The following is a 16,937-nucleotide window of genomic DNA, read 5'->3' on the forward strand; positions in this document are numbered from 1 at the left end:
GTAATCCATGATTGTGTTAGTGATTAAATGTTCCATTACAAAAGAAAATTACTTAAATCAACTACAATAGACAAAACACCTTTAGGCTCATATAGAGCTAACAATGTTAGTTTTATCAGGAAATGATAGATACTAATTATTATAATAAATAAAAAATATTATACCTCCCAGGTTTTTTTGACAAAAATAAAATTAACTTCTTCTAAGAAAGTGTAATTTCCAGGGTAAATTACAATATTATTTTATTGCAATAACTAATAGCAAAAGAAAGCATTGTAAATTATAAACCATCAACAAAATCTAAGTTAATATTATTTTGCTAAATGATGTATCCTTAAACTTTACAACGAATTTCGTTTTCACTTTTAGTTAATAATGGATATCTAAAGTAGCACTAAACCTTGACAGGGAAATAGATGATTAAGCGTTATTGCGGCTTATTACAGACAAATGCTTAGAAAATCAATAGCATTAGTTCTAAGAATTTGTAAAAAAAAATTACAAAAAGAATACAGTTTGTACGAAAATTAAATTTAAAAATATATATTTCGCAAAAAAAATAATAACATTACTTTTAAAGTGCTTTTTAACTAATTTTCTATTTATAGTTAATTAGTAAACCATTTTAACGTTCAACACCTTATCGTATATCTTAATGTTTAGTCCCAAGTGGTTAAAATGATTTAGATTATATCAATATTCAAAGCATATGAGCTATATGTTTAAAGGTGGTAGATAAATGTTGCATTCCAGTGTCATTGTTCGGACTTGCCATTTTCTACATTTAATATAATAATTTTAGTATCTATTTGACGACGGAGGGTGCGTCCGATATAATAGTTATATTTGATATGGGCGATTTCATTCTAGGTATGATTTATCTAGCTTGTTACCTCACTTCACATCACAATGATTAAACATATACAGATTGTTAACTGGACGGTTACTTATTGGGGAACAGAATGGCAACACTGCCTACATTCCAAATGAGTACTAAGCTAAGCTGCCGACTCGTCCCGTCGCGTCGCGTCGTCTCTCGACGAGCGGGCCGAGGTTGCCATATTTCAACCATAAAGCTCTTGCGGCGAGTAATAAACAAATTAACAACCTGTATATTATGAGAACGCTACAGCTTGTGTTAGCCTTAATGAAGATACTAACAACTTCCACATAGAAAAAGATGTTCTCCAATTCGACACCATCTCTCAAAAACTATTCAATAATTTACTCCAATACATGTAGAATGTAAAATGAGACAACACCGGTATCAGGTCTAAAGAGAGACCAAGTTATAGAGGTGGAAAAAATGAAGACAGATCCTCTAGCCTCCACCTTACAGGTATATCAGCCGGATCTCGTTGGTTCAGATATCTCATTGGTTCACAACAATAAACCAGGTCCTCGACTGTGAAGAGCAAGGAAGAGACGAAAAAAATAATAAAATGGAGATCAAGACATCATGAATTTAAAAGTAGAAGCCGTTCTCCAACCAGATGGCATGACGACTTAAGGCGTATTCACAGTAACTGGATGCAAATAGCTCAAGATAGGAAGTTATGGAAGCAAATGAGGGAGGTCTACGTCCAGCAGTGGACTTTAGTGGCTGGTTGATGATAATGATGATGATTTACTTTCTGGACTATTTGCCCTTATTGGTCTTAATTATTAATCTATTACACAGCAAAATAAAAAACTAATTCACAACAATAAACCAAGTCCTTTTCCTATTAATAGTATACGCGCGTTCATCATTTTTGCTGATGATAATTAGCATCAGCAAAAATTATTAAAATTAACTAAAACTTGTCTAAATCATCTGTTCAGCAAGGCTTTTATCCAAGGACCTAGCACTAAAACCGCAAAAGAACTGCTAATGCTTAGCAGGAATAAAGTGCGGATTACAACAGGCCTCTTGACAGGACACATGGCTGTCAAGTGTTACCTGAACAAGCTCGACCTGTATCAAGGAAGTCTTTGCTGCAGACTCTTCGATAAAGATCCTGAAACAGCGGAGCACATAATATGTCACTGCGAGGCTCTGGATCGCAAGCGACACACTTTATTTGGAAAAGCTAGGCTAGAACTGGAGGAACTGTGCTCCCATCCTCTCAAGGACCTGCATAAGTTAGTGCAGGGCACAGGGATAGGAGAATGGATGCAGATATAGAAAGGGAACAAACACAATAGGCCTCACAGGTCGCAGTGTTTCCGGCAGAGGACGGCCCCTTGTTATGGAAAAAAAATCATCTGTTGATGATGATAACATAATATTCAATAAATTAAAGTTTTTTTGTCTAAATTTTTGATTTTTATCGCAATAAAGAATTAAAACAAACAACTGATAACATTTAATCTATATAAAAATACGAATCATACAGGGTGGCGCCTCTCATACGCCGCGGAGGCTCCAAGGAGAACGACAGTTTGTATTGAAATTAAATTTTATGAGCATATGTAGGTTAATTCAGAGCACTTTCTGAAAATATAGAGACTTCTACAGGGTGTCCCCAAAAAAAGTTACATATCAAAGTTGTGTTTTTTGTAATGGAACACCCTATATATTAATGGATTTTTGGATTCTAAGAGAAAAATAAAGGTGAGTTTTATAAGAGAAGTATATGACTAAAATGTAAGGTTTTTGACATATTTAACATTTTCTAGAAATAAAGAACAATTTTTAAATTACGATAAAAGCTACCTAAATTAGAATTTACCCCGTAAAGTCTAATATGTCGTTAAAGTAACTCTTGTACTTTAAATCAAATTAAAACTTGATCCAAAATTTTATACAGTGTGTGACAAAATTAATATTGAACATTGGTCGCCTTTAAAAGAGTGTTACTTTTTTATTTTAAATGGAACACCCAGTATGTTATTTCAATATTCAATGGAAAATTTATGTCTCTTCAAAATACTAATAAGGTTGCCTACTCCTCAAACAAAGATTTTCCTAGATATTTTCATTTACTTGATTTGATGTGAGTAGATCTTTATTTATTGATAAAATCTAAGTGGCTGGTGATTATGTCTGACGTTACTTCAACATAGCTGTCAAATTAGTCCAACTTTAACAACTAGTTATCATTTTGTGTCAGTTAAAACAAAAAAAATTATCAGAAATTTGCTGAGAATGCAAACTTATCCTACATCAGAGAGAATTGATATGATTCTATTAGTTGGTGAATGCAGTGTCCATTCACCAATTAATAGAATACTTAAATGCTCCTGATTTTATTTAGTCTGGGTGTTTTTATGGGGATATGTTAAAAACAGTGTTTATAAAACTCGACAATATGAGAGAAATTATTGTAGTTGCTTTTCCAGGTAGTCGAAAAGCAGCTACGTACCCTACCAGACGAACCCTACTATCGTAGGGTTCGTCCTACGATAGTTAACACACTATCGTAGGGTTCGTCCCTTTAAAGTCAAAAGATCCTTTTGAAAAGACAATCATTTTATGCAGTTAACAGGAAAGGAAGCATTTTGAGCATTTGATTTCATATAGCTAATTTTTGTCGCATAATTATAGGTTTATATCTAGTTTTAATTCTGTAATAATTAAAATATGTTTTAAACGGATATCTTTTTATTACCCTTGAGTATTTTACTCTACAATCTTTAATTTTTGTGAAATTAACAAAAGGTATATCACGCAGCCACCTAGATATTTTTAAATAATAAAGATTTACTGACGCAAAATCATGAAAATTAAAATATCTGGGAAAATCTTTGTCTGAGGGGTTTACAACCTTAATAATATTTTGAAGATATATAAATTCCCCATTAAACACCGGAAGAATATACTAGGTGTTCCTTTTAAAATAAAGGAGTAACTTGCTTTTAAAAGTGACTAATGTTCCATATTAGTTTTGTCACACCCTGTATAACTTTTCGGGTCAAATTTCAATTTGGTTTAACATACAATGGTTACTGTAATTAAATCTCAGGCTATACAAAACCAACTAAAATTTAGGTCGCTATTATCGAAATTTAAAATTTACTCTTCATTTTCACAAAATGTGAAATATATCAGAAGCCTTAGATTTAAGGTATATGCTTCTTTAATAAAACTCACCTTTATTTTTTCCCTAGAGTCCGAAAATCAATTAATATATAGGGTGTTCCATTAGACTAGAAAAAACACAACTTTGATGTGTAACTCTTTTTTGGGACACCCTGTATAATTCTATATATTTTTGTAAAATGCTTTCAATTAACCTACATATGCTGCCAAAATTTCATTTCGATATAAACTACCGTTCTCCTTGGAACTTCCGCGGCGTATGAGAGGAGCCACCCTGTATATAAATTGAATAATTTTTCTGAAGAATATCTACCAAACATATGAGAGAATATAAGATTTGTGTTTTTTTATCAACATTTTTAGTTCTCAACATTAGCAGTTGCAGAATAATTCGCTCGTATTTTAATTTTTAATATAAAATTGAGTAATACCTGTGCATAAAATGAGAAAACGAGTTTGATTATACAATAGTTAACAACATAAAATAAAATCAAACTTTACACACCAATATGTTAATATATCCGTAATTCGTATAAAAAAACTAAACGAAACTCTAAACCATATAAGATGGGAAAAAGAATTATTTTCAAATTTTTAAATTAGAATAATACTTACTTAAGACGAGTTCGAAATTGGGATGTTTATATTAATTTATTCTTACTTACCGAATATTCTTCTTCTTTATCTCTAACCGCTTCGAATATATCATTTAAAGCTCTAACCATAATCCCCGGATGATTTGAGTCTCCTACCATTGTATGAGTCTTTCCGGCACCAGTGGCCCCATATGCAAAAACAGTACCGTTATAACTAAAAAATAAAAATAATTGTTCTGTTATCAAACACAAGAAATATAAGTAAAATTAGAAAGTAATATCCTGAGGGAATAGTTGTTGTAGTTATTATATCCATTTAATTCTACTTGATACAAAGTGATGTTTTGAAAGAGATGTTCTGAAAAAACTGAATATTAAATATTTTATTTCAGATTTTTACTCAAATCGCTAATAATGTCCTAATAAAACATTAAGGCATTAATAGAGCCCGTTTTGAAAGTATTTTGTTAAAAATCGAAAGAGAAATCATGTGCCTTGTTAAAAATAGTTATTTTTTATTCAAGACGATAATGATAAGTCGACCAGATGGTCCCCAGTGATACTTGGTGATCATACAAAGAACAATAATGATGATCGATGGTGTATAAAACAATAGTTTTCATAGCAGGTTGCGTTTATAAAAAAATATTCAGAAATTGATAACAAGTTGTTAGATGAAAAAAATATTTTGCTGGTTTGGCGTTGGTATCTATGTAATTTCACAAATAAATAAAGCTCTTTAGTTGTCAGTTTGGTTACAATATTCTACTTTCGTGTCGATTTCTGAATGAATTGGTGCCAGAAATGGCTCAAAACAGAAATAAGTGAATTACCAACAGATATTCAGGCATTTAAATCCTAAATAACTTAGCGGTACAAAATGACAAATTAAAATGTTTTTTTTTTTTTTTTTTAAGTTTTTTAAATTTAAATATCTTGTTCAAAGTATCATTAATCTACCCTTGCGGTTAGATTACTGTTTAATAATTTTTCTATTTTTTAAGCAAATAAATTAACAGGATAAATTCAATCACATGAAGCTGAAGGCTTGATGTACAGGGTGCCACACGAAATCATACGGTATCTCAGATATTAGTAATATCTCAGAAACATTGCGGTTTTTTCAAACTCAATACCTCTTATAAGGCAGGAAGATGCTGTCAACAGTACCATGGCCGCACTGGTTTTCTACAAGAGCTACAGGGTCTTTTCGAAAATTTTGCAATTTGGGACTGTTCCCGTATCTCCGTTATTGGATTCATTGTTCGAGAAGGTGAAACTTCAGTTCATAGAACTTTTACGTAGAATACAGTTACGTAATCTGTTTTCTACAGAAAAAATATTTTTGAAAATATAGACTAAAGTTATGTTTTCAGTAAGTCTGTGATCACTTGCTATGGAAAATATATATCTATGTTTGTTTATTACCTATTTTCTAATAATTTAAAATGTAATCATTCTTGTTATTATTAAATAGCTTAAAATGTTACTAAAATGATGTTATTGTTATGTTTACTTTTGAAAGTTTAAATAAAAAAAAAAAAATATATTTTCCATTTTTTTAAAGCACAGTTTATTATAACAGTGGTTTTTGACAATGGCTTGCTTGATAGCATTTTCCAGGTGTTCTACAATGTGTTAGGTTTTTACAGTATATTTTATCACAAACGTTAAAAATCTTAAAAGTCAAAATCAAAGACAGTTAAATCCGGGAATCAGGAGGCCATCATGGGTCATATTAAAATTAGTTGATGTGATTTGTCAATGGTAGAACAGATTTCTAATATATTTATTCATGAAGTTGAGGGAAACCCATCTTGCTGAAAGTAAATTTCACATAAGTCGCTGAGGTATCTAAAGGTTAAATGTGGATAAACTAGAGACAAATAGCGGTTGAGAGTTAGGAGTTTTATTATATGGAGAATTTATTAGTGACTCCCAAAACAAAACAATAGACTGATAAGCAGGTACTTTTTAATAAATTCTTTAGTTTCTTTTTTTTTTTTTTTTTTTTTTTTTTTTTTTTTTTTTTTTTTTATTGTATAATATTTAATAAATCAGAATTGATATATGTTTTTGAAACATGTTATTAATCTTCATAATTTATTAATGTAGTTGTTCTTTTTGAGAGAGAAAACATAACTGGTTCCATATCTTTAAAAATATGATTTATAAATAGACACTACGCCGCTGTACTCTACGTAAAAGTTCTAGAATAAACAGTTTTCCACCTCTCTCCACCTTTAATAGGGTTGTCTTATAGGCCATATTCAAAGTTTCTTTTGTCTGCTTGCCATTTAAATGGACCAGCACGGCCAGGCGCGCAGCTGAAACGCCGCGTTTCCGTCAAAGTGGGGCTTATACCTTGGCACCATCGCGTTTCGGCGCGTTGCAGTGTGCGTACTCACAAGGGAAATAATTTTGCATTCGAGTCTTTTCAGTTGGCTTTTTGGCTAGGAACTAGTGATATGAATCAATGGCAGAATTGTATTTTTTAAAGGTAAATTAGGCAAATCGATTTTCTATGAAAGAATATGATATTTTTTTTTTAGTCTTCCCTCACTAGACAGATGGACGAAATGCCTTTCTATCAAAGATTTAAATATAATTGAGGGTGAAGGCAAAACTAATCTCACTTTTTTAACAAAAGTGACAATCTAATTTTAAATTCTAATTACCAAAATATATAAAAAAAAAAAAAAAAAAAAAAAAAAAACTAATATACACATCAGAATAAATAAAATTAATAAAAATATTAGTAATTTGTCTCTTCTGAAAAAATATGATGAGTAGATAGATATACCCGGTGTTTTTCTTCTAAAACCCTCAATTAAGGAGTGCATGAAATCTTTCGCTTTATATTTGTAATACTGAAAAAATGATTTTGTCTTTTATTAAATCTGGAAAAAGATGGTAAAAGTCTCCAAACTTCTTTCTTTTTTGTTAATCTTATGAGTCCAAACTTTTCCTCACCCCTTCTTCCTCTTCCTCTGTTAGAAGAGCACAAAATACGCTTTCGTCCGTACTTAAACTACTTACAAAACTGGCTACAGTAAGTAAAAAACTATAACCTTAAATGGCGTTGCCGCGTTTCAAAAGCGCGATATAGTGGGCGCAGTCCCTTCGCAGCCGGAAAAATTCTCTTCCCAGCGTAGTGGGCGACAACCTTAACAGAGATACGGGGTGTCCCAAATTTGCAAGGCCTTTTAAAAAGACCCCGTAGCTCGGAAACGAAGAGGTCTATGAAATTTTTGTTTACAGCATCTTCGTTTTGACAAAAAGTGAGACAGGTTTGTGCAAACAAAACTTCTATCTTCACTAATAACGGAGATACCACATGATTTCAACCAAAATACACTGTACACACCCTCGTCTCTTAGCAATATGCACTGGGTTTCTTTCATACGTTTGGCAACGTTTTTAATCTTCTTTCTTTGTTCAGTACATTGTACATTATACTCTTCAAACTAACTTTAAACTAACTCAGCCCCGCTAACGTGCGAAATACCGATCCAAGTAATACACCGACCCTAATATAGTTATTTTAAGTATAGACAGGTAATAAAATAATACTCCTATTTATTTAAATTTTTCTTTCATTAAATAATTAATGCATTTGACCACCCTGCTTAGTATTGTTTAAACATATTATATTTTATGTTTAAATTTAGTACTACTAGTAGACAGAGAATGTTTTTTTATACAGAACTATTATGTTAATAGTCTATAATTCTTACCCATTCAAAACATCCTTAACTAAATTACTAGTGGTAATATCATACACTTCCTCTTGCGACGAATTCTCGCCAAACACAACATCATAAGTATATTGTTTGTCGTAAAGCTTTTTCTGTCTGCATGGGTCGTTTTTGTCTCCATCTTCTACAATAACAGTCTGAAAAAGATATGAAAATTAATTACCTCTACTTCATTGAAATTTTTTTGTTTGGTAACTTACTAATAGTCTAATTTTAGAAGTGAATCATATGTCTTTAGAAGCTACGGGAAAATGAGTTCCAGTATAAATTATTAATTTACTTTCTTCCTTAAGAAATACAATCGTGATTCGCATTTTTGTATTCAGCAAAATAAATCTTGCTTGAAATAATGCATATCTATCTGTATATTTCTAAATTTATTAAAAAAAAATTTTGTTTTTCAGAAAATTTTCATATAGTTTAAGAAGATGATCAAAAAACATATTTCCATGAAATATAAAAGACTATTAAGTACTATTTAGACTCTGTTAAAAAATTATGTTGCCAGTCGTTTTATGAGTGGGGCCTCTCTACGACGCGTTTGTAAAGAGTGACGCTATGCCTTGTAGGAAACTGAGCAAATAGTTTTGTGAGCACATGTAGGTTATTTCAGAGCACTTTTAAAAATGTAGAAAATTAACAGTGTCCCCTTTTTAAAGAAGGTTGTTGTTTGTAATGGAACACCATATATATTAAACTGGAATTTTTTTTTTTTTGTTTTATTTTTAAAAGTGAAATTTTATTGAAATTTATGTTTTTTTTTTTTTTTTTTTTTAACATATTTAACATTTCCTAAAATAAGCACACTTGCACAAATTCGTTACCCAGTATAGCCTAATATCTGTACTATTCTCTGAGTTAAGAATTCAATGGGGTTGCCTATAAAACAAAAAAGATTTTTTTTTTTTTTATTTATTTTTAAGATTTAGTGTCAGCAGATCTTTATTGTTGATAAATCTGTGGTTGTGATATATTTTGACGTTGCTTCAAATATACCTCTCTAATTGATCCAACTTTAACAACTAGTTTTCATTTTGTACCAGTTAAAACAAAAAAATTCTCAAGTTTCCAAAATTAGAACTTATCCCCCATTAGAGAGAATTGATATCATTCTATTAGTATCTATGATTCTATTAGTTGTTGAATGCAATTGGGCTCTTGTATCCCATTTAATCTAGTCTGGGCTTTTTTTATGCGAATATGTTAAAGACAGTTTATAAAAATCGACCAACTATTGTCGACAACATGTTGCTGTTTTTCGAAGTAGAATTCCATATAAGCCTTTTTACATGAAAGATCTTTTGAAAGTAATTTTATGCAGTAATTTACAAGCACAATTTTTGTTAAATTAATAAAGCTATATCACAGCTATTCTATACTTTTCAAAAAATAAATAACTACTGACACAAAAATAATGAAAATATCTAGGAAAATTTTTTTTCTGATAGATCAGCAACCTTAATATTTTGAAGATATATTAATTCTCAGACATCGGAATAGTATACTGGGTGTTCTATTTAAAATAAAGGATTAACTTGCTTTTAAATGTAACCAATATTCAATATAAATGTTGTGTCACCCTGTATAACTTTTCGGGTCAAATTACAATTTCATTAACATACAATGGTTGTTAGTAATTAAATATTAAGGCTATAGAGGTAAATTACAATTTAGGTAGCTGTTATTGAAATTAAAATTTATTCTTCATTGTCACAAGTAGAAATATGTCAAAATCCTTACGTTTTAGCTGCGCTTCTTTAATAAAACTCACCTTTATTTTTTTATCTAGAATTCAAAAATCAGTTAATATCGAGGTTAATATATAAAGTATTCTATTACAAACATAACTTTTTAAAAGTAACTTTTTTTTTGGAGATATCCTGTAAGAACTCTATATATTTTTTATAAAATGCTTTCAACTACATATTATCCTAAAATTTCTCTTTGGAATCTCCGCGTCTTATATGAGAGGCGCCACCTGTGAAACGACATTTTATGAGTATAAAGGAAATTAAAACAACTTTCTTTGCACGTCATCAGTGACACCATGCGTCGTCTTATGGAATTCGCTGGTGGTCGTATTGTGATGTGCAACCAAAGTTATTTTTAATTTCCCATCTGTGATTCATTAGAGATTTTCTAAAAAATATACAGAATTCTACATATAGTGTCAAAAAAAAATACACATCAAAGTTGTTTTTTGTATTTTTTACGGTTTTTATTAAGCTTTTCAGTTCTTTTAAATTAAATTAAAAGAACTGAAAAGTTACTACACGATGAGACAAAATTAATACTAATGAACATTCGTCACATTCAAAAGCAAGTTACACTTTTATTTCAAACGGAACATATTATTTCAATATTGAATGAAGAATTCACCTCGCTTCAAAACACTATTGAGGTTGCTACCCTTCAGATAAAAATATTCTTAAATATTTTAATGTTTCGCTATTTTTACAACAACTCGCGACATTTTCTAAATATATCACGTGACTTCAAATAAAAGATAGCTTTTTGATCCATCGAGTATCACGGAATTTTTAAAGGAATAGTCGAATAATCACAAAATCAATATTTCCATATAATTCTAATGATCTCATGTCATATTCAGGTTAAAAAGAGCTGAAACGAATTTGAGAAACAATTTTCAATAAAATTATTGAAACAACGTCAGTATTTGCTGGATAATGCGTTTCTACTTTGAATTGGATATTGTAGACCTTCTATTATTTAAGAACGTAAACAAACCCTGTTCTTTTTAAGAAACGTTAGGTTTTTTCTACTATTGAATTCTTACAACATGTTTAGCAATAAAGCTAAATTGATAAAATGTAATAAATTGTTCAGCAGTAAAGTTGTGTCTAGGTATAAACGTAATGTTAAATATAAATAAATTACGAAAGCCACATTAAACAAATAAACTTGCAAAATTCTACAACAAGACTTGTCGACTGACATATCGTCTGTTTTGTTTTGCTAGAAAAATAGTATTATTTTTGAACGGTTCCGTTTCATATATAGTAATCCGCAAAGCAATTTCCGATGCACGTGCACGTGATCAACTTTGGGCGACAAGCGATGGCGACAGCGCTGCCAGGACTGTGATGGATAGGTTATGTTAGGAGAGTTTATGTGAGATGAATCTTAATTTAAGAGTGACAAACAATATATTATATCATTTTTTAAAGATTTTTACGTTCTATTTTTAATTTAATAACTAATATTTTAGAAATTAATTGATTTATTTGTTTATAGCTTATTTTACTTATTACATATTGGCAAAAAACTAGTCCATTATGAAGTTATTCTAAGCGTTATTATGGGTTGTTGTTATTTATTGATGTGCATCTTACAACGCCATAAGTGGTAATAACAAGATGGTGCTATTAATGCACAAACTAATAATCACAGAATTTAATATCAACTAACGTAGAAATAATATTCTGGTAATAAAGTGGTATAATGTGCTTATCAATCAAACTTACTTCTCTGACTGCAGTCAGGGTTATACCCCTTAGGATTTATTTGTCGCGTTCTCGTTAAAGTTTATTAGGGAAGCTACAAGCTTTTTGCTTCGACTGTTTAAACGCTTCGGCACGTTTTTAACACACAATTTCAAGAAATACAATACAAAAGCGAAAATTTAGTTCTTAAAAGAAGTGTTTGTGCTTAAAAGTACAATTTGTCAAAAAAGACTATGAAAATAATAAAATGGGAATTACTCACAAAGATTCAACAACAGCTCGATATTCGCTGAAAGTAATGACATTAAAATAATGATTATCTGTCTTGATGCGTTTATTGTTGACAATTATTGTCCAAATAATAAAGATAACCTTGCTGAAAACGGCGCAATGTAACCAACATAGCGATAATAAAATTCGGTTTAAACTAATTTTGCAGCTTTAATCTAAATAAAATATCTGTTACGATCATTTGCTCTATAAACTAAAATGAAGAGCTGCTCGGTATGTGATGTAAACAAATTTAAACATTTTGCCAAATTTTCATTTATTCGGGTTTATAGACTTTAGTGTCAATGTCGATATACGATTGATGACGTGCATCAAATATTTCGTTACAATAGGTACCCATTAAAATAATACATCCATAATTGTCAAAATGTTTGGTGCGAAACGAGCAATGAAGTGAGATGAACCGCCTCACGGTGGAGTATTAGCATGAAAAAGGTGATCGAAATTCGAAACAGCAAATGTGTTTAAGATTTTCCAAAAAAGGTGAAATGATAAGTTAAATCATCTCTGCCATGAATGGCGTTGCTATGGGTGTGTTTGAATTTACTAAGCAACAACCATGGCTGGGAAACTTAAATGGAAATGACGGTTCATTAAAAATAGTTTTTCTTCCAAAATGCAGAGGCGCAAAATGTTAAAACTGTCAAAATAGTAGCAAAAATGTCCAATATCTGACAATTGCAAAATTTGATTTTAACTGTCACTCCAGAGACGCTTTTGTTGCGATTTTACGGTTTGATTTGTCGTTTTAGTTTGTCAGATTATTGTAAAATTAAATACCTTCAGAGTTTTTGCCAGTATTCTGTTTTGTATAGACTCTTAATTATTTTTTATCATGGAGTTTAATTGTTGTACACCTGGTTTCAGAAGGATACAATGGTAATTAAATTAAACATATCTACACACAGTTATGATTTTGCAAAATTCCATTACACTAATGTGCTGCTGAGCAGTTATTTAATTTTTTGCCAGGAATTAAGGACGCGCGTTGTGTTATATTAGCATGATCAGCAGATGATTACATCTAATTTAATTTGTTTTTTTTATTGTTTTAAAGTTTTTTTTTTTTTTTTTTTTTTTTTTTAATAAAATTATATGTGATTTCTAATTCACTTCAAAGGGAGGAAAATTATGTGAAACTGCCTGCTATTTGCTGAAAACCACCAAAGATTAAATTATAACTGTAACAACTTAATATATACTATTTCTAGTCTTTTTTAATATATTTTTAATGAATATCAAACATATAAAGAACACTTTGTATGCTTTTAATTAGGATTGATTTATCGTTTATAATATCTTCGACCTAATTAAAAGCAAACAAAAAAAAAAAAAAAAAATTAAATTTATTTTAAATTAACTAAAACAACCCCCCTTCCCCGCACCCCTCTCTTCCATTAGTATTTCTTCCTCCGACTACCAGAGGCGAAACGTCAAAGTTGTTACTTCTCACAGATAAAAGGTAAATGGCTAAATTTTATGTTTAAAATTATAAATTGTTGTTGTTCTTGTGCTCTTTTTATGTTTATATTATTGTTTTGATTGAAAATGGCTCAAGCAAGCTGCAGGTATGTATTCTAAAAACGTATTATTTACACGATATTCCACATACCAGTGATTCTCAAACTGGGTTCCGCGGAACCCCAGGGTTCCACAAAGGGGCGATTGGGGTTCCACAAGAAGCCAATAATTTTTTTTTTTAAATTGTGGTATCACCCAACAATGAAATGGTGTAAATAAAAAAAATATTCTTAGTACTCCCCTTCTGATCTGCATCCGAGCCCGAGCTCGCGCGCTTGTTGCGACTCGTTAATTTTACTTCGCTTTGCAGTCATTGTAATGCCGTGTATGTATTTTGCTATTTTGTGCCTTCTAGTAATCGCTGGCCGCTGTCCTAGGTGCTTTTGTTTTTATGCGGTAGCCTTCCTTACGCAGTCTTCGCATTGAAAGTGTTTGTTTTAATCCCGTTGAAAGACGATTTGTTTGTTTTTCTTGCCTTTACTCTTATGTAATTATTATTTTAAAAATGGATAAATGGCTGAAAACTGGTTGTTTTAAAAAGAAAACAAGAGGTGAGAGATCGCCATCAGTCAAGATGAAACTGTTGAAGGGATTTGGAGTAATGCTAGCAGCGATGAGCCGTCAACTTCAAGTTTTGTTAATTTCCCGTTGCGAATGAAAATTAAAATTAGAAAATATTGCCCAGAATATTTATCCTATGGTTTTGCTTCCACTGGGGATCAGTATACAAACGCCAATAATTTGTTTTAAGACTTTCAGCAACAGTTCATTAGCTCCAGCGAAACTTCTAAGACACTTACAAACAAATCATAGTGAATACAAGGACAAACCTGTGGATTTTTTCAACGCAAGTTAGTGGAAATGAATAAAGTAAAAAAAATTTATCGTCTTTAGTGGGTAGCAGCATTAATGAAAAAGCATGTAAAGCCTCGTTTCAAGTAAGTTACCGCATAGTTAAGGCTGGAAAAGCGCATATAATTGCCGAAACACTTATTAAACCTTATTTAATAGATGTTGTCGAAACCATGATTGGTGAAAAGTTTAGTAATAGTGTAAAAATGCTGCCACTTTCAAACGATACTGTTCATAGGAGGAGTATGAAATTATTATGAGAAATAGAAAATACAGTTATTCAACGGATAAAAGGTAGTGGTTGGTATGCACTACAGCTTGATGAAACAACAGACGTAGCAGGGTGTGCAGTATTGCTTGTTATTGTGAGGTACATACACAACAACTCTGCAGAAGAAGAAATGTTACTTTGCAAACCTTTGAAGACCCATACAACCGGCGAGGAAATTTTTAAGATGATCGATTCTTATATCACTGAAAAAGAACTTAATTGGAATCAGTGCATTAATATCTGCACTGACGGTGCAAAAGCAATGACTGGTAAATATTCTGGATTTGTTGCACGTGTTAAAAATGTCGTTCCAGAAATTGAAAGTAGCCATTGTATTATTCATAGACAAGCATTGGCAGTAAAAAAAATTCCTCCCGTTCTTAAAAACGTTTTGGATGGTAAAAATAAATTTTATAAAGTCCCAGACCTCTAAATTCACGAATTTTTGCTGTTCTTTGTGAAGAAATGGGTAGCCAATTCACCACGCTTTTGCTTCACACAGAAGTGCGATGGTTATCGCGAGGAAAAGTATTGGTTCGCCTGTTTACTCTGCGAAATGAGGTGATGGTGTTTCTTAATGACTCTTCATTTGAATTATCATCAAGAATAACTGACATCAAGTGGTTACAATGTTTGGCATATCTTGCCGATGTCTTTTCAAGCCTTAATGAATTAAATTTATCACTCCAGGGAACTTCTGTAACAGTAATCTCCTTATATAGGCAAAGTAAACGGCCCAGGATTAAATAAAATACAGTTTTGGGAATCGTGTATAAACAGAGGAATCTCGGAGTGCTTTCCTACACTGCATGATTTTGTGTGTGAGTCGAAAACTGCATTGTCAGCAGAAATCACTTCGGAGATAATAAACCATCTTCAGAACCTACAAGTTTCAATCAGAGAATATTTTCCAAGACGGGAAGAGGATCTTGATTGGGTTCGCAATCCATTCTCAGTCCCAGTCGAAAAGTTTCATCAAACCCTAACTGTAAAACAAATTGAACAACTTATTGATGTTGCTGCCGATGGAAACCTTAAAACTACTTTCAACTCGGCTACATTGTTGCAGTTTTGGGCCCAGCTTAGAAGTGAATATCCAGAATTAGCCAATTTTGCTGTTAAAAATTGTTGCCGTTGCTGCTTTACCGTTGGTGATTGGTTTTCGAAGTATGCTCTTACAAAAACGGCAGGCAAATCCTGAAGCAGATATGCGGATACAACTTTCAAACATTGAACCCGATATCGACAAACTTGTATCAAACAAACAGGCCCATCCTTCACATTAAGCTCATAAAAAAATATTTGTAATGAATATTTAAGTGTTTTACTGTTTCTGAGTTATTAATATATTATGTACTTAATTCTTACATTTTTTTATTTGCTCTTTAATTTAGAAGCTCAATAGTAGTATTAAATATGATATATTGACACAAAACCAAACATGCACTATGTCTTATATTTAAGAATATAGGGTAGGGGTTCCCTAGAAAAAAAGTGCACTCTAGGGTTCCTCACTCTACAAAAGATTGAGAAACACTGCCCTATACTAACGATTTTTTTGCAACTAAAATTAGCATTAGAAATTTGGTCAATTTGTGACACTTTTATTATACTTAGAGATTTAGTTTTTCGAAGAATTCAGCATAATATTGTCTATATACGTTTACTTAGTAAACATTGGGCTTTCATACAGTAAAATAAAATACTGCGACTTTTGCGACTTTGCTGATAAAATGAGAAAAACATTCTTGGTTGCCTCTAATTTGCCAATCAATATACTAATGCGAGGTGTAAACCGCGATGGCATTGTGGTGTACAAGCGATCGCATTAGTGCCATTAGCAGTATAGCACAATTTGGCATTAGTAGCGACTTTAGTGGAATGGGCATTGCTCGCGGATCAGTCATTAGTAGTATTAGTTGTGATATTACTACTGGCATTGACCATGGAAACACTGGAACAGTGATTTTTCTTTATTTTTTTAGAATTTTTTTTTTTTTTTTTTTATTTTGTCATATTATTTGCTCTTTAATTTCAATGGCAATAATTTATATAAGGTCTACATAAAATTTCGATCAACTATCTGTGTCAAATACCCCACTGCGCGCCCCCAAAATAGGTATACTTCTTCGTTCAAAACATTTAGTTAGCAATACGTAA

At 31.4% G+C, this 16,937-nt stretch overlaps 1 protein-coding gene across 1 annotated transcript in view; it reads right to left on the reverse strand.

Moving 5' to 3' along the window:
• The window catches only part of LOC115881809 (kinesin-like protein KIF19), a 77,982-nt gene that overhangs the window by 39,366 nt on the left and 21,679 nt on the right, over positions 1-16,937 (reverse strand). The window contains exons 2-3 of the mRNA XM_030899480.1: positions 8,358-8,515; positions 4,690-4,834 (exon numbers count right to left, since the gene is read on the reverse strand). Of these exons, the coding sequence (XP_030755340.1) occupies positions 4,690-4,834; positions 8,358-8,515 (303 nt within the window). The remainder of the gene's footprint in view (positions 1-4,689; positions 4,835-8,357; positions 8,516-16,937) is intronic.

This window comes from Sitophilus oryzae, unplaced genomic scaffold (genome assembly GCF_002938485.1).
Source record: "Sitophilus oryzae breed Bouriz unplaced genomic scaffold, Soryzae_2.0 scaffold_1740_pilon_pilon, whole genome shotgun sequence".
NCBI lineage: Eukaryota > Metazoa > Arthropoda > Insecta > Coleoptera > Curculionidae > Sitophilus > Sitophilus oryzae.